This window comes from Gnatocerus cornutus, chromosome 5, assembly GCF_029298725.1.
Source record: "Gnatocerus cornutus isolate USDA-ARS CGAHR chromosome 5, icGnaCorn1.1, whole genome shotgun sequence".
Lineage (NCBI taxonomy): Eukaryota > Metazoa > Arthropoda > Insecta > Coleoptera > Tenebrionidae > Gnatocerus > Gnatocerus cornutus.
In genome coordinates, this window is record NC_142237.1 from 10,618,498 (window position 1) to 10,635,459 (window position 16,962).

The 16,962-nt window shown below is 35.5% G+C and overlaps 5 protein-coding genes across 7 annotated transcripts; 3 read left to right on the forward strand and 2 right to left on the reverse strand.

The window, feature by feature from the left end:
- Nucleotides 1-1,910: 1,910 nt before the first annotated feature.
- Nucleotides 1,911-5,031, forward strand: LOC148174378 (tubulin glycylase 3A-like). Of its 2 annotated transcripts, none has more exons than XM_088037149.1 (6): nucleotides 1,911-2,117; nucleotides 2,192-2,567; nucleotides 2,611-3,012; nucleotides 3,061-3,579; nucleotides 3,627-4,142; nucleotides 4,191-5,031. In XM_088037149.1, the coding sequence occupies exons 2-6, from the start codon at nucleotides 2,333-2,335 to the stop codon at nucleotides 4,973-4,975; spliced, it is 2,457 nt and encodes an 818-aa protein (XP_087893275.1). In that variant the 5' UTR covers nucleotides 1,911-2,117; nucleotides 2,192-2,332; the 3' UTR covers nucleotides 4,976-5,031. The 2 variants fall into 2 exon arrangements, with proteins under 2 accessions (XP_087893275.1, XP_087893276.1); XM_088037150.1 differs by lacking the exon at nucleotides 1,911-2,117 and having other exon boundaries at nucleotides 2,251-2,567; nucleotides 4,191-4,630; nucleotides 4,690-4,809.
- Nucleotides 5,032-6,108: 1,077 nt separating this feature from the next.
- Nucleotides 6,109-9,786, forward strand: LOC148174379 (tubulin glycylase 3A-like). The gene is made up of 12 exons (XM_088036822.1): nucleotides 6,109-6,149; nucleotides 6,324-6,353; nucleotides 6,530-6,566; nucleotides 6,667-6,725; nucleotides 6,798-6,813; nucleotides 6,959-7,129; nucleotides 7,181-7,291; nucleotides 7,359-7,690; nucleotides 7,735-8,819; nucleotides 8,866-8,956; nucleotides 9,008-9,429; nucleotides 9,476-9,786. Exons 1-12 carry the CDS (start codon nucleotides 6,109-6,111, stop codon nucleotides 9,784-9,786), a joined length of 2,706 nt encoding a protein of 901 aa, XP_087892948.1.
- Nucleotides 9,716-11,816, reverse strand: Arglu1 (Arginine and glutamate rich 1). 2 transcript variants are annotated; one of them, XM_088037168.1, is made up of 4 exons: nucleotides 11,545-11,816; nucleotides 11,134-11,467; nucleotides 10,113-10,196; nucleotides 9,716-10,062 (listed from the first exon to the last, which is right to left on the reverse strand). In XM_088037168.1, the coding sequence occupies exons 1-4, from the start codon at nucleotides 11,703-11,705 to the stop codon at nucleotides 9,898-9,900; spliced, it is 744 nt and encodes a 247-aa protein (XP_087893294.1). In that variant the 5' UTR covers nucleotides 11,706-11,816; the 3' UTR covers nucleotides 9,716-9,897. The 2 variants fall into 2 exon arrangements, with proteins under 2 accessions (XP_087893294.1, XP_087893293.1); XM_088037167.1 differs by having other exon boundaries at nucleotides 11,134-11,500; nucleotides 11,545-11,813.
- A 33-nt stretch (nucleotides 11,817-11,849) lies between these two features.
- LOC148174381 (UPF0598 protein CG30010) lies at nucleotides 11,850-12,741 on the forward strand. Its single transcript, XM_088037169.1, has 2 exons — nucleotides 11,850-12,122; nucleotides 12,182-12,741. Exons 1-2 carry the CDS (start codon nucleotides 11,979-11,981, stop codon nucleotides 12,683-12,685), a joined length of 648 nt encoding a protein of 215 aa, XP_087893295.1. The 5' UTR covers nucleotides 11,850-11,978; the 3' UTR covers nucleotides 12,686-12,741.
- peo (ubiquitin E2 variant domain-containing protein pendolino) lies at nucleotides 12,673-14,117 on the reverse strand. Its single transcript, XM_088037166.1, has 6 exons — nucleotides 13,904-14,117; nucleotides 13,702-13,850; nucleotides 13,586-13,650; nucleotides 13,436-13,536; nucleotides 13,188-13,381; nucleotides 12,673-13,141 (listed from the first exon to the last, which is right to left on the reverse strand). Exons 1-6 carry the CDS (start codon nucleotides 13,928-13,930, stop codon nucleotides 12,874-12,876), a joined length of 804 nt encoding a protein of 267 aa, XP_087893292.1. The 5' UTR covers nucleotides 13,931-14,117; the 3' UTR covers nucleotides 12,673-12,873.
- Nucleotides 14,118-16,962: the final 2,845 nt, after the last annotated feature.

The window sequence follows — 16,962 nt, forward strand, 5'->3', positions numbered from 1 at the left end:
TCAAACAGAGAACGAGTGGTTTCGGAAATTGACGAACTTACTCGAGCGATATTTTGAATCGTCCCTCCATTTTTTCGGCTGGTAAATGGTAATTATGATAAATACACGTGAGGTAGTTGAAAAAATTAACGATTCATCCGTTTGATGCGTCATTTTTGTTTGTAATTCTGCTATTATCCGGGAATTGTTACCTTTACCTTTTTAATATCACTTCTTTTTGCAGTATTTTTTGGTTGTTTCTGCATCATCATCCCAAAAAAAGATTTAACTTTGAGCATTCCTGGCTGAAAGTCAAATTTTGTAATGTAACCTGGTGCGTCATTAGTTAAAAAAGTCGATGTTGTCATTGTTGATTAATATCAAATCAGATTTAGAAATTATGCAGTCAGTTCTTGGAAACTTACGCCGAGTACAAAAATATATTTTGTTGAGAAAACTATAAAAACTGTAAATTAAACATCTCAAAATAAAAATTACAATTCGAAACAAGCGCAATTGCTAAAGAACGAAATTTTTCCAAATCTGCATTGTATTTTCTGTTGGTCAGTCCAAGAAATTTCAATTCAACCATTTGAGGGTAATTAATTATTTATGTTTATAAAGCTTTGAAGTTCGCTGTAAACCATTTAAAAAGTCAGAGCATTGCTAAATGACCAACAAACTTATAGTCTAGAACAAAAACGACAAATTTTAGAAGTGTTAACTTTAAGATCCACCCTTTCGTTATAATAAAATGGCAAATGTAATTAAAATAGCATTGAAACCAAAAAAAAATTCATTCATTGGCTCGCATGGTTCTTATTAAAGTAGTTTTTATAACAAAAAACGTACCTAAACAACCAATAACTCGGTCGTAACTATTCATTCATTGGCTGGAAGTCCAAAACTGCTGTTTATTGGATACAGTTAATTAAATTTAACCCACAAATCACACAAAACAAAAGAACGGATAAGGAATGGCCTTACTACAAAATTCCACTGCAAACGAGACAAATTTAGTCACTTTAAGCCGAAAATTACACAAAAACAAAAGTGTGAATCCAACTTTTAGCTATAAAATTGTTCCCTGACGTAATTATTCTTATCTAATTACAAATGTTATGAAACAGTTCACCGTGTACCTTTGGATAACTGTTACAATCAATAAACCTAAATTCATTGTTAATCTCAGCTGCAAATAAATTACTGCGGATCATGAAAATAATTTATTATTCGCCATAAATTTCGACCTCAACTTCGAGAATTTGGTTTCCTGACAAGATAAATACCGACCTGCCAGTCGGTGGTTACTTTAGGAACGACTAAAATTAGAAATGCTCAATAATGTCGCAATTAATTTGCTCTCCAAAACCAATTCTATAATTCAATGGGAATAGAGGCAGCTTTTAAAATTCATGTGGTGGCAGCCTTGCTTGTATTTTTGACAGCATTAATTTTTTATATTAGTAGTTCTAAAAGGTGAAAATCGATAAATTGGTAGTGCTAACATACAAAAAATTTAATCACCTATTTAACGCTTTAATGAACTTCGCCACTCCCTTTAATCTTCCAACCTTTGGTGGCATGAATCACCGAAGAAAATAGAACAATCAGTTTAATTACTGCGCTATAATCATAATCCAAAGATAATTTAGATTACCCAAAACTAAATAGCATCTTCTGAGTGTTTCTCTAATAAATAAGAGCGAATTTACCTTTTCGTGCCATTTCCGCAGATAATGATAGCCACTTTAGCCACTAATTCTTAATGGAATTTAAATTGCACCCTCAATTTTATTCTTTTCAAAGTTAAATTGTCAGAGACGTTGGTATCAGGTCACATTCTTGAAAGCGTCAACAGTGATGACGTCGAAACGACGGTTTTACACGGTACCAGGGGCGTCACGATTGCATTTCCTTGGTGCCTTCAAGTACGGGGCACGAAGTCCTCAATGCCGAAATGGGTTAACGTAAAACTTCATGGACTGTTGCATTCACTTAGATCACAGTTCAGGGTGAACATCGGTGCTTATATCCAATCTAACACCGAATAAAAACCATTCAGTTCTTTTTATCGACATAACAACAATTTATTCGAAGAAATGGGAAAGTACTACCAATAAATTTGCTTGTTACGTGTAAGTATTGATCGACTTTTCACTTTTCAATTTAATGGTAGAATAGGTAGCGAGGCTAATCGGAATTCTTGTAGCGCCCTGAATGGCCAAGTGACGAGCCCATCGAATCTGCGATGTTTAGATGAGAAAAATCCCTGGGCAACTTCCGCGAAAGGTTGTCCAGGGAGACAAAATCTGTGACACATGTCATCAAGTCAACAAAACCATGCCAAATAATGCCTGAACCTCCTGAAAAGCTTCACCAAGCCATCATGGTCTCCCCACTAGTAGTCAGCGCTCCTGCAACCCCAAAACACTCAATGGAAACCGAAACTCCAACAGAGGTAATGAAGAGATCCAACAGTTGCATTGAGAATAAATACAAGTGCACAATAACATCCGAGCGGTTGAGTCGCTTAAGAAAAATTGTTGAAACTGCCGTCAAAGAACACAAAGTCTTCACAATAAAAGGTGGGAATTGGTGATGGTGTTGATAATCCAACGACTCTTTCAGGTGGTTGGCCCATTATCCGAAAAGAGCTGTTAAAACGCAACTGGATCGAAAAATACGAGCCGACTGTTACCAGAGCCAAATCGTCAATGGCGCCAAATTCCGACGATTTAACAAGCAATCTTCCTGTTAAACACGATTGGGAGACCCCCACTGCCTACATAGAGAAATGTGAGAAAACAATCATGTCGCGGATGCTTCAAAATTTAGACGTGGACTTCTACTGGAGCATGCGGAAGGACCAAGCGGACCTTCTTCACCGCTCCAACAGTTACAAACTCATGAATCGTTTCAGTAAGTCGCTCTTCGCTTCCAAAGAAGGCTTGGCGTTGCTTCTACAACAACATTACTGGTATAACGAACCAGGAGTTTCAAGCATAAATTTTCCAAGATGCTACGTTCTAGGTTGACTCAACACCAGTCTTAATTGTCTTGATAACTATTGAATTTTAGGATTTCCAGACCACTTCAGCCATTTCGTCGACGATTTTCGGCTAACAGCTTGCATGGGACTGTTAAAATGGTTGATATTTAAGTACGACACGGAAAACAAATTCGGGATTCAAAGTCCGGACGGCCAAGTTCCGTTGACTTCTCTGCAATTCGCACTTGACAGGTGCACGGATTACATAGAAGTCCAAAAACACGTGGATATTGATAAGGAGTATCAGCGGATTTGGGATCACGAGTGGGAATTGTTTTTAACACACTATTACGCAATAATGCATAAAAACGCGTTGTTCGACACATCCGTGGATCATCCCCTAACATCATATTACATTAAATCTAAAAACACACTGAACGAACTACAGAAATTTTGGCCGGATTTTAACATGGACGGAATGAGAAACGTCTGGATTTTGAAACCTGGAAACAAGTGCAGAGGACGAGGGATCCAGCTTATCAAGACAATCGCCGAAGTGGAGAAAGTTATGAATTTAAAGCTTAAATATGTCGTTCAGAAATACATTGGTGGGTATTTCACCCTTTCCACCATCTTAATTATCTTTGCGTTGTAGAACGACCTCTTCTTATCCACCAAACGAAATTCGATATCCGCCAGTGGTTTATCGTCTCGAACGTACAACCCTTGACTATTTGGATGTACAGAGAGAGCTACCTCAGATTCAGCAGCCAAATTTTCTCCTTAGACAACTTCCACGAGTCTCTTCATTTGACAAATCATGCAGTTCAGTGCAAATACACAAACGTAGAACAAAGAGACAAAGCTCTTCCGCATGATAACATGTGGGATAGTCACACTTTCCAGACTTATTTAAAACAAATTGGCGTGAACGATAAATGGAATGAAGTTATCCTCCCTGGAATTCGCGAAGGTATAGTTTGTGCTATGTTGGCAAGTCAAGATGTGATGGATCGAAGACAAAACACTTTTGAAATATACGGCGCAGATTTCATGATTTCTGAAGATTACAAACCGTGGCTACTGGAAATTAATTGTAGTCCAGATTTATCGTCTTCCACTAGTGTTACTAGTCGGATGTGTCCGCAATGTATGGAGGATTTGGTGAAAGGTTGTACTGGTTTCAACTTAACTCACTTACCATAAGGTGTTATTTCAGTTGTTATTGACAGAAAAAAAGACGCAAGTGCTGACACAGGTCATTTTGAGTTGGTGTACCGTCAAAACTTACCACGAATTCCTCCTTATCTAGGGATGAACCTCTCAGTGCGTGGGCGTAAAATTTTCAAGAAACAAAATAAATTTCGGTTACCAATCAAAGACACCAAAAGCAAAGACTACGAAAATTCGGCCCAAATGTGGCTAAACAAGAAGCAAGAGATCATCAAGAGCGACATCAAAAGAAGTTTGACGGCGCCGACAAATCTACCAAAGTTGCCGACGTCGGTGCTGTATAAAGGTCCAGTTATCGAAGACTTAATCGACGATTTGAGCAAGTCCATCAAGAGTCCGAAAGTAGCAAAAGTGGAAATTATAAAAATTGCAAAATCGGAATCAAAGAAAAAAGGCGACGCTGCAGTCAAAAACAAACGAGAAAGGGTATCGAGAAAACGGGTCTCTTGTAAAAGTAGAACTAACAAAGTTAATTTTATCTCTAGAAAGCAAAACGTAAAAGAAAACATTAAATACGAAGACACCAGCGACGATCAAAAAAGTAGTTATTTGGGGTTTTTCAACGAATGGGTGTCTAGAAACAGTAATGAAATCAAATTATACAAGGAGAATGGTCTTTGGGAGCGAGAAACTGCAAGTATATTGAAGGGTAAAAATATTTTAAACGGGTCGCACGACGATGTTGGGAATAAAAATTGCAGCAAATCTAATTGTTTTAATTTAGATGACGGAAATTTACTGCCACAGATCAATGCCAATTGCAATAAATAAATTTAAAGTTCATGTTTTCAAATTCTATTTCATGTTGTAGCTTTCTCATATTTTAAGATGGCAAACTTCGTACCTTCTTGTCGCTTTAAGAAACTTTTCCGCTTTATATTTTGTTATGTTGACAAACCTAATAAATATAATTTTTTAAAAACCTGATTTTTCTTCCTCCATGTCTCGTAGCGTTCAATTCTCCGTGTTAAAAGTGACTGAGTTTCTCACTCGTATTAAAAAATACGATTTTTATCCAAAAAAAAGAGAATATAGTTGTGACATTTGTCAAAATTGTACATTGTGTGAATTTTTCATCATCAAAATTTTCTGTGTCTCAGGATGTCTCCCAAAAACGGACCCCCAACTTCACCCAAAGTGACTTCTAAAATTCTCACATATTCAAAGTTATTACATCAAATTTTGCATTTTAGCCCTCTCAAGACGCCATGCAAAAAATACAAAATTATGGTCACTTTTCAGAGCCGCGTACCCATAAATCTGCTTCTGCGACGCCACAAAATGCCAAAAATTTGCCAAAAGTAAGCAGATTCGTAGATTTTTAACATCAGTGCGGTGTTTCCATTTTAGAAAAGTTCAAGCATGCTTTGTTATAATGGAGTTAAAATAATCAAGACTGGTGCCACCAGAAATGGATCGGCAAATTCCGCTGTGTGAAAATTGGAGAATTGTTAATTTTTTATTAATTACATATACGATTTGCAGAAAAGAAGCGCACAGGTGGTACTTACAAAATGCAAAAATAATGTCAGTAACAGGTCTATGAACACAACCAAAAATAGCATAAACATGCAAGAGCCAAAAGTAAAGACATCGACGAATTTGGTGGAAAAATATATACAGAAGAAGAAAAGTGTACAAAATTCAAATGGAACTAATCAAACGAAAGTGTTTCAAAATTTACTGCCCAAAAAGGTATTTAGCTAAACACGTGTGCACTTATTTCTCGTTTCTCATCCTTCTTCTCATATTTTCGCTTTTGGTCAATATCCTCGAAACTACGACAGATCGAAAGAAACAGTTTTCGCCATTGAATTTTTCGCGATTTTTTAGCTTAGAATTCGTTCTTATATTTTCCAAAAATAAAAAATTCGATTTTTTGGAAAATATGCACGACTAAAACTATGCCAAACTTCCGATATCGATATCCCGATTATTTTTTGGAGTAAACTTGCGTTATTAATGTTATTATACATCATTTTACGCAGAATTTCGCGCAGATTCCAAATCTGAGATTCAAAAACAAATAACTGAGTTATACCGATCAAAGTTTCGAATAGTTGATTTTCATTTTTTCTAATTTTTCCCAATTTTTAAACCTAAATATCTCGGAAACAAGTACAAATATTGAGATGGGGTTTGCGCCATCGTTTTTCTCGGTTCATTTTACCTCAGAAAAAGTTCTCAAAATCCCAAATTCGATAGTCGGTTTTTCGCAAAAAAAAAAATTCCGACTCAATCGATAAAAAATTTAATTTTTTTTTACTTTTGACCATAACTCGTAAACTATTTGTCCGATCGACCTCAAATTTGACCAGTTGGTAGATCTCGAGCTCCCCTTTCAATTGATGTAAACAGAAAGGTATTAAATGTCGTTTTCACCTTGAAAACAGTGATTGAAAACCACCCCAAAATGACCTCTTCAAAACAGTTTTTGGCCAATGCCTAGTTTATTTTCTAAGCCAATTAAACAAATTTTGGCTCACTTTACGCTGATTTCAAAACCGGAAGAATTTTTAACGTATGTCAACAAATAACTGAGTAATCGCCGTTTGAATTTTTGGGTTGTCGCCAGAGAGACAAATTTTTGAAGGTTCGAAACTAACCGTGCTCAATACCTCGGAAACTACGACAGATCGAAAGAAGCGGTTTTCGCCATCGTTTTTCTCGCAATTTTTTAGCTAAGAATTCGTTCTTTGATTTTTCAAAAATCATTTTGAGTAAGTTCTTAAATTCCCACTAATAATCTTTCAGGATTTAAAAACCGAAGTAAACAACCAAGAACAATGCGAAAAAAACAAAGCTAATGTAGTAAACAACCAAAAACAATGTGAAAAAAATAAAAGTAATGTAGTAAACAACCAAAAACAACAAAATGAAAAGATAAAAACTAACGAAACGCCGAAAGATCAATCTTCATCAAAAGTACAGTTTAGCAAGAGTATCCAGAATGTTAACAAATTCAGATTATTTTAGGATATTTTACAACTCTATTCAAGAACTGAATCAATTAATTCCACCACTCCAACTTTGCTGACTAAACCGAACTCACCACCTATAAGTACAGAAAATCGGAACTTCCTAAAAGTAAGTATGTTAGAAACTGTAATAATTGTCGTGACAAGAAATTTACCACAAAAATTTTCATTGTTAGGTAACTCAAGAACTGGCAACAATTATAAAAAACTTCCAAAGACATAAAATATGTAGTGCCATCAAAATGGATGATTTGCCACCAGAAATACTTCAACCAAAAATTAAGGAGTTTTTCAAATCTCAGAAAAAACCTACAGGAACCGAAAATGCAAGATCAAAGAGTCAAACCAACTCCACAAACAAAACTCAATCTCAAAACCTGAAAAACAGTAATTCGAAGGATCAAACAAACTCCACTAACAAAATTACGTCTCAAACTCGAGTCTTCAATAACCAAACCAGTTTTAGTTTATCCCGACATAGTATACCATCTAGAAACAGTAATTTGAGGTAAGTGTAGAGACACTTAAATACTCTTCTAATAGAATTATCAGACGGCTCAGTACTTCCGCACACAATGGACTTCAAACGAAATATACTTCATCGAGGATTAAAATAACGGACCGTGCAAGCTCTTTAGGCCTAGATCCACTAAAAGCGCTTAGAGAAGAAGTCCAAAAAGCGATGAGAGAAAAGAAAACTTTCACGATACGTGGCCTATTTGCCCCCGTTCGGAAAGCACTACTTGCGCGCGGTTGGGTGGAAAAATACCACATTTCCTACAAAGCTCAACTCAACGACGAGTTACAACGATACGTGAATTTCACAATTTCAGAACTCATGCCGTTGACCAGAAGAGAAGACATAGGTTACACGTGCAGAAATCTGGTGAAATCGAAACTTTTAACCGGTCACCAGGTGGATTTCTACTGGGGAATGAATCACGACGTCTTCAAAGAAAACCCGGACAAAATCAAACTTACAATAATCAACAAATTAAAAAATGAAATCAACAGTTACACGAACAAACAAGGTCTGTGCGATGCCAGCAAAAGCTCCTACTGGTACCAAATCAACAACGTTTCCAAACTAAACCATCCCAGAACGTACAATTTAAGCAAAAATGAAGACACTCGGAGTTTTATAGATGATTTTCATATCACCGCCGCCATGTCGCTGCTAAAGTGGGTGGTGAAAGTCAACAAAACGAAAGAATGCAAAATTGTTAGTCCTACTGGTAAGATACCCCTGGAAACGTTCGACTTTGCGCTCAACGAATGTTGCAAAGTTATAAAACGACAATCACACGAGGACATTGATATCCAAATCCCGGACGCCTCAGAGAACGAATGGAACCAGTTCTTGGATTACTTTTACAAAATCGTGCAATTTAATAACCATTTTAAAGCCGATGGGAGCGAAACTGAGGACTCCGTAATTCGAAAATCGGAATTTATTTTGGAGCATTTGAGAAACTTGAATCCGTACGTTGACATGGATGGAATGATGAATGTGTGGATTTTAAAACCCATCGCTAGTAGTAGAGGGCGGGGGATTTACATGTGCAGGACTTTACAGTTTGTTCTTAAAGTAATTAAGCAGAATGTTAACATCAGATATATCATTCAGAAGTATATAGGTGAGGGCTTCCCAGGGAAGTATTTCAATAAACGCGTTTTTTTTAGAACGACCTCTCTTGATATACAACACTAAATTCGATATAAGGCAGTGGTTTTTGATCAGCAACTGCTCTCCAATCACAATTTGGATGTATAAGTAAGTTTCTTTTAAAAGTTGCAAAAAAAAACTAATACACCTTTTTATTAGAGAGTGTTATTTAAGATTCAGTTCCCAAACGTACAACTTGCGAAAACTGCACGAATCCATTCATTTAACCAACAATTCAGTTCAAAGCAATTACAAAAATAAATCCTTGGACGCAGCATTACCGAGCTACAACATGTGGGATTCCATCGAATTTCGGACATATCTAACAAACATTGGCTATCCTACAGTTTTTAAAGACATAATTTATCCAGGAATGAGACAGTGTATAACCGCGACAGTCCTAATGCATCAAGACAAGATGGTCATAAGGAAAAACTGCTTTGAGTTGTACGGCGCTGACTTTATGTTGACCGAAAATTTCCAACCTTGGCTACTGGAAATCAATTCGAGTCCGGCGCTGGGTGCCTCCACACCAGTTACTGCAAAAATGTGTCCGCAGGTTCTTCAAGACGTGATTAAAGGTGACTCTTATTTAAGTGTTTTAAAATTAAAATTGTTTTGCTTTAGTTGTCATTGATCATGCGCATAATAGCAATGCAGATACTGGATTATTCGAGATGATTTATAAAGAGAAATTGACGAATCTTCCCCCATCTTCTAATTTGGAACTGAAAGGGTTGCCTCTCCCGAAGGACTACTTTTGCAGCGATTCGAAGCAGATAGTCAGTGAACCAGTATGTAATACCACGTATTTAGCGGGGAATCAAGGCCAGGACTATTTCAAGATGTTCAGTGAAGAGATTAAGCAGAGTTTGAAAAATTTACTAGAAATAATCCACAACGAAAAACTGAAACGTGAACGTTTGTATCGGAACTAATTATATAGCTTATCATTATCTTATATTTACATATAAAAAATTACTTGGATTCAAGTCCATATGGAGTTGTCTGTCTTAAATATAAAAGAGTTCACTCACATTCACTCACTATTATAGAACAGGTTTGAGAGAAAAAGACAACTTGGGTCTTGAATTATTTTTTCCTAGAATTTTTTTCTGTTCCTCTTTCACTCTCTTCTCTTGTTCTTTACGAAGTCGCTGTCGCTCTTCGTCCATTTTTCTCTGTTCTTCAACCATCGCTAACCTTTCCTCTGCCTGATGAAGCAGAGTTAGAAACATTTAAGGCACTTATTGGAATCAATTACCAATTTTCGTTGCGCTTCTTCAATCTTCCTCTGATTTTCTTCCAGGATTCTTTCCACCATTTCTTGCTTACGCTGTTCTTCTTCCTATAACGCATACGGCACAATAAATAATTGAATCAGACCACTTTTGCCTGGCCCTAGCACTCATTTCTCGCTCACTCATCTTCGTTATAAATAGGCACATTTGTTTGACCTGACTACCTATTTAAGACGCAACACGACACACTCACGCAAACCAAGGACCTCAAGCTTAGCATTCTAACATTTCTCTTAGAATTGGCCTATTAGAACACGAGCTTTACCTCCGAAATTTTGACCTTTTTTTTGAAGCTGGGAATAATATCAAGATTTCCGAGGTCTGATGATGGTTTAAATGGGAACACAGTCACGTCTCGGCTTGGGCCAGTGGGTATAAAATAATAATACAACTCCTGAGTCAAGTCTTAAAGGTATAAAAGTGTATAAAAAAAGATTGGATAATACCTGAGGCGCGCTGCGCTGTTCCTCTGCAACTGAAGACCACTACGCCTTATCTCTTCGTTATGCTCACTGGCGACCCTTAGCTTACATGCTATTGGCATATTAATTACATAACTTTCGGGATAATGTAGACACTCATCTACATTCTACCTTTTTTGTGCAACCACGTCAAGAGAAAGAAAAGATTTTCCGTTTTTTTTTGTTATTTGTCTTCAATTAGAAGCACTGTTATTTATAAAATGGATATATTCAAAACAGTTTCAGTGGTACCTAATCAAGATAAAAAGGTGTTTATAAATATATCCAAAATTAAGCGATGAGTTTATTATACAGGTTTAGATGGGAATGGGATGCTTATGTAAGGATCGCCATCATCCTTACAAAAACACAATAAATGAAGAATTCAAGATTATCTAACAAAGAGACGTAGTTTACACAACATGAATCTATTTCAAATTGATATAACAAAAACAAGTATAACAGTAATTGTAAAAGAATTAAGTTTTTAAAAATCGGCTGGCGGCCGTAATCTTATTCTTACCTCTCTACGCTTCTCTTCTTCTCTTTGTTTCTCTCTCCTCCTTTCCAGATCTTCCATCATTTGTTTCTCCATTATCCTTTTCGCTTCTTCAACGCGCTTGTTCACCTCCTTCTCAATCTCATCTTTCCTCTTTTCTAACTCTTCCTCCACTCTCTTCTTCACCAACTCTTCAATTCTTTTGGCGGTCTCCTCCTCTATCAATCTTTGCTCAGCTTCCCGTTGTCGCCTTTGCCTTTCCATTTCTGCCAGTCTCTCCACTTCATCCATCTTCCTTGAACGACTCTTTTTAACAACATGCTTCTCATTTCTTGTAAGATCCACTGAGGTGTCACTACTGGAAGTGGATGAAATAGAATTGGATCGTTTCCTACAAAAACTATTAAAACAAACACACGCGAACTAAATTATTACCTTGACTTAGAGCTCTTTTCTTTACTTTTTTCCGAATTTTTGTAAGTTTTACTGTGTGAAGTTGACCTTCTCTCTGACCTCTCTCGAGACTTGCTCCTCTTGTGATGTTTACTTTTATGGTGCTTTCGGGGGGATCTACTCCGCGACCGGGATCTACCCATCGTGTATTTATCGGAACTTAAATCAAAAATATGGAAAACTATCTACAGCCAAAGCCAAACTTTTTGACATTTGACAACTTGGCGGACGGCGAGCGATGAACTGCGCGTGCGCAACACCTCAAACACGTCAATACGACAACCAATGAAGTTACATCATTTCGATCACGTGGGCAAATAAACCTGTCAATTGTCAAGTGTCATTTTGACAAGTGAAGTGTCACTTTCAAAATTTTTGATCAAAGTTCGGAAAATTTGGATGGAAAATAAATTGTAATGATCGCGCTGAAAAGCACGAATCGTCTTTGGCGTCATGTGAAAGTTGTGTGGTCGCAAAGTAAAAATGTGTCGTACGTTCAAGGACAGGAGCCCGAACCGAAAATTCGGGAATATTTTTATTACATTGATCATCAGGGAATGGTAAATAAAGTTTTTATTTTAAGCACATTTTATATTTAAGTTAAAACTGATCAAAACAGTTATTTTTAGATGATTCCAAGATGAAGAACTTCACTTCTTGCTTTAAAGAGAAGAAGTTTCTTCGCTTTTTCTTCAGTCAGTTGCGAGAGAATGATACTGACCGCTACAAGGAGTTTCCGTATCTTTCACTTTGTGGGAGAGAAAGGAATTTTGTAAGGTGTGACGACTATCCCATTGTCTTCACGAATTTCATTAATAAATTGATGAAGGATGGTCAGACTGAGACTCACCTGGCTTATAATCATGCGGGAGAATTATTAACACACAAATTTGAACCAAATAAGATAATTATGATACCTGAAACTGGAAGAGTGTATCATCCTGCACCAACAAGAGCAGGCTGTATTGGATTAGTGAGATCAAAACTTGCAATAGAATTGAGCAAAGACTTTACCTTTAATAATGGAGAAAATAATCCCCCAACTCACTTCACTTTTGAAGGAATCAAATATGAACTGGATATGGATTGGTACACCAAACACACAAAGAGTCAAAATGGATAAATTTTATTAAAAACTTCAATTTAGTTAATTTTCAATAAACCTTTGATCGTATTGCACATCGTTTTTTTTGTCATTTATAAGAAAATTTTATGGCCGTTAGCGCAAAATGTCGTGGATAATATTGCTTTAACTTAACACAAAATTGTACTACTTAGGATTAAATTAAGCCAAGAGCGCAAAAGCAGTGGTCATGACTCGCTCTCAGAGTCAGGCGACGGCGGACGACCTAAAGGCTTAAAGCTTCCTGGAAGAACCCACGAAAATCCATATTTTGTTCCTTCATCAGAACTCTGAGTCAGCATTGTACTTTTTGCTTGTTCATGGATTTCCGGGTTATAAGGCTCAAAGATGATATAATGTTTATCCTCAACGGGAGGCTCATCATAGAGATGATCTTGGCTGGATTTTGCTACTTCTTTTGCTTTAGATTTGAAAGTTTCCCGATTATTGGTGTATCTACAATTTAATTTTCTATCGCTGTTTGGTAAAATAGGGAACTTACAGATCCACAGCCTCTGTGTTGATGCCGTGGGAGATGCTAGCGCCTAGATTATAAAAAATCCAATGTATATATTTTAGAATTTGCCAGATGTGTTGTTCGGTCTTATTCCAAGTTGGAAACGCCTTTAAAAGGTGAACTTCATTAGTTTCTGGATCTATCACAGGATGGAATATTTCTGACAAAAACACGACTTTCTACATGGAAAAATAATATTAATAACGACTAAAATGGAAGTTAGGTAGACATACAGGATGTTCACTATCAGGGAAATTTTCATCTAAAACTATATTAAAACGAAAAATTCCATCTTCATAAGGACCACTTCTGACAAAAATCACACCAAACCATACTTGAAATAATTAAATAAATAATAAGTAGAACAGCGTTATTTAACTTACAAAATGGATTTTCTCTGGACGGAATTACATAGACACCTTGAATGTTCTCTGTTTGGATCATTTTACTAAAATTAAAGTGATTTAATTCCGACGATTATTCAAACATTGCAAATTACTATTCTGCTAAGATGACATATTCCTGGTGAAAATTTTTGTACATTTTATTAAGATCTTCATTCTGGCGGCCAAACAAATTCTCTTTGTGCTCTATAGAGATAACTTTACGAAGGGAGCCCTGTCGTGTAAAATTTTCTGCAGTGTTTGTCTAAAATAAAATGTTATTTTTCTTTTATAACCTAGTTTCCAAACTAATGTCACCTTGGACGATCTTACAGCGCTGTACATGTTTAATTTGTTGCAGTGATTAATTTTTCTATTAACATTATTAAGATGTGCACTAATGGCATGTATTCACTGTTGTTTTCATAAGCTTCGATTGGAAATCTTATCTTTTTTGATTAGATAGGATTTTGACGTTTATTTTTTATTGCTCACTAACTTTTGACATTTGACAGCAGGAGAAAGTGGTCACAAGCGCGACCAATGGTGTGACGTCACAGAAAGCGCTAACTTTAAACGGGTCATTCTCCTGAATTAAAGGTCCAATTTATAAATATTTAAGGCATGAAAAAATGTCTACTCTTAGAAGTAGAAATGAACGTTGACAGAGGCGATAAAAGAAATTCTAAGAAAATGATCACAGGAACGACAATACATAATTGCGAAAATGAGTGAAAATCCTAAGATTTATTTCCCATGCAAAGAAAAGTATCCCCCGACACCGGAGTTTTCGTGTTGATTGAATTGATTTCAAAAAATTACTACATATTAAGTAACATGCAGTAATTAGGTACATATAAAAATCTATCAAAAGTGCATATGCAGACAGCATAAATTTGTCATAGAATCCGCTTTTTATTAAGTAATGTTACTTATTTTATTTAATAATAAAATTTATTAATAATAAAATAATATGTAGTCAACTTATTTTTAGAGTCATCCTGTTTGATAACACCTAGAATATTGAAGGCCTATTAACACATTCCAGTGAGATAAAGATGATGTGATATGACGCCACGGTTTCCAATCATCAATTATCTGCACAGTCGTAACTATACCGTTTGAGGCCTGTGGCAAATCCATCGGATGGGGCCCTTTCTCTATTGATTTTTAAGAAGCCCTCTTTGACCAGGGGCCCTTTTAGCTCGGGGCCCGTGGCATTTTGCCGTCTTGCCACCCTATTGTTACGCCACTGTATCTGCATTATTGTTTGAAGACTACTTGTTTTGAACAAACGGGCTTTGACAAAATTGACAACTTGTAATATGTAGTAGATTACGAAACAAGACTAGTAAGCACTTTGTAAAAGATCGCGAAATAAGACAAGGCCGAACTTTTCAAGCTCAAAATCGTGGGTATTTAATTAGGTAATAATAAAGAAACATTTGTATAATTATTTATAAGTTTTGTTTATCTTATCTTAACTTCTTCAGCCAACACACTGTAAAAAAAAAACAACAATCTCTGTTTTAGATATCGCGAGTTAATCTCGTGCATTACATATTACATTCATTGTTTGATATTAATAAATCTTATTTCGAGGAAATCTATCAGTAGAACAAAAGGATTTTTAACATAATATAAGTATAATATTTTCTATGTATTTCAGCTTTCTTAAATTTCTTGTTTTTAATAAGACAAAATCTGAAAATGTATTTTATGCTCAAATCGGTATACTCCTATTTATTATTTCAAGTATAATGTAAAATGTAAATATAGATAGATAATAATACATATAATAAGGTGTATATACATAATTAACAATTTGGCAAACAGATGTCTGTTTCTGAAATTATTAACCAAAATTGAAAAATTGAGGATTTACTAATCTAAATAAGTTTTATAACAACTCTTGCCATATGTTCCACTAGATTTGAGTAATATTATTGTACATTTCTACGAAATATGTATGGATGCAGCTTTGGATTCATGAACGACGGCTTTAGCAATCTCAAAAATTTCATGAGTAAATCCATGTTAAAGTTCTGAGGTCGATATCTCGCTTATTTTTTTAGTTATTATAGCTCATTTCACGCAGAAGTTTTCACAGATTCCAAATCTGGCATTGAAATTCAGATTTGAGAACAAATAACTGAGTTATGGCCGATCAAATTTTTGAATAGTTGATTTTCATTTTTCCTAATGTTTAAAGTTAAATATCTCGGAAACTATTAGAGATATTGAGTTGCGGTTTGCGCCATCGTTTTCCTCGACTTATTCTACGTTAGAAAAATGAAGAAAACTTCACAAAATCGATAATCGAACTCATGATGACTCAAACGCTGAAAATTTTTCAATTTTTTTATTTTTGACCATAACTATTTGTCCGATCAATCTCAAATTTGGCCAGTAGATAGATCTCGAGCTCCTCTTTCGATTGTTGACAACATGATAACACAAAAGAATTAAACGTCGTTTTCACCTTGAAAACAGTGATTGCAAATCACCCCAAAATGACCTCTTTAAAACAGTTTTTGGCGAATGCTTCGTTTATTTATAAAGCAAACTCAACTTATATTTAGGCTTATTTTACGCAGAATGTCACGCTTAATCCAAAACCGCAAGAATTTTTAGTTAACAAATGACTGAGTGATGGCTGTTTGAATTTTTGGATTATCGCCAGAGGGCGATTTTTGAAGGTTTGAAACAATCTGTGCTCAATATCTTGGAATCTACGACTACGAAGAAACGGTTTTCGCCAACGTTTTCTCGCGATTTTTTAGCTATAATTAGTTGTTAGATTTTTCGTAAATCGAAAATTTGATTTTGTCGAATGAAACTTGATGATTAAAAGAATGTCAAAAAGTTTTCAAAAGAAACCGATGCGATGATAAAAAGCTGTTACTGACTACCCGAGGCTGCCAATAATAATTCTAATAATATGCAACACATGATTTCAGAAAATAACTAAATTCACTACATTTTCCATTATCAGATTTTAAGAGGAATGTAGTAAAAATAAGCAAAAGATGACTTTGGAACTTAAATCCAGATAGCTTAAATCACAACAAAAAATATCACAATTTTAAGATAAAACAGATGTTACTTCTAAAAAGTGATAAACACGTTATTTCAGTTATTAGATCTTTTCACAAAAATAGAAATCCAAAAAATCAATGACACCTCTAAGTTAATTTTTATCTTAATTACTTAGGACGAGGATTTTTGAAAGCATGAACTTGAGCATGCCAACTCTCGTTCTGATAAAATAATCTAAAGTAGGTACCTATACATTTATCAATCAAGAGTTGAACAAATAAATAATTTTGCAAATATGAAAACATTTTTGCTCGTTGACGACCTATGAGCTTCACTTT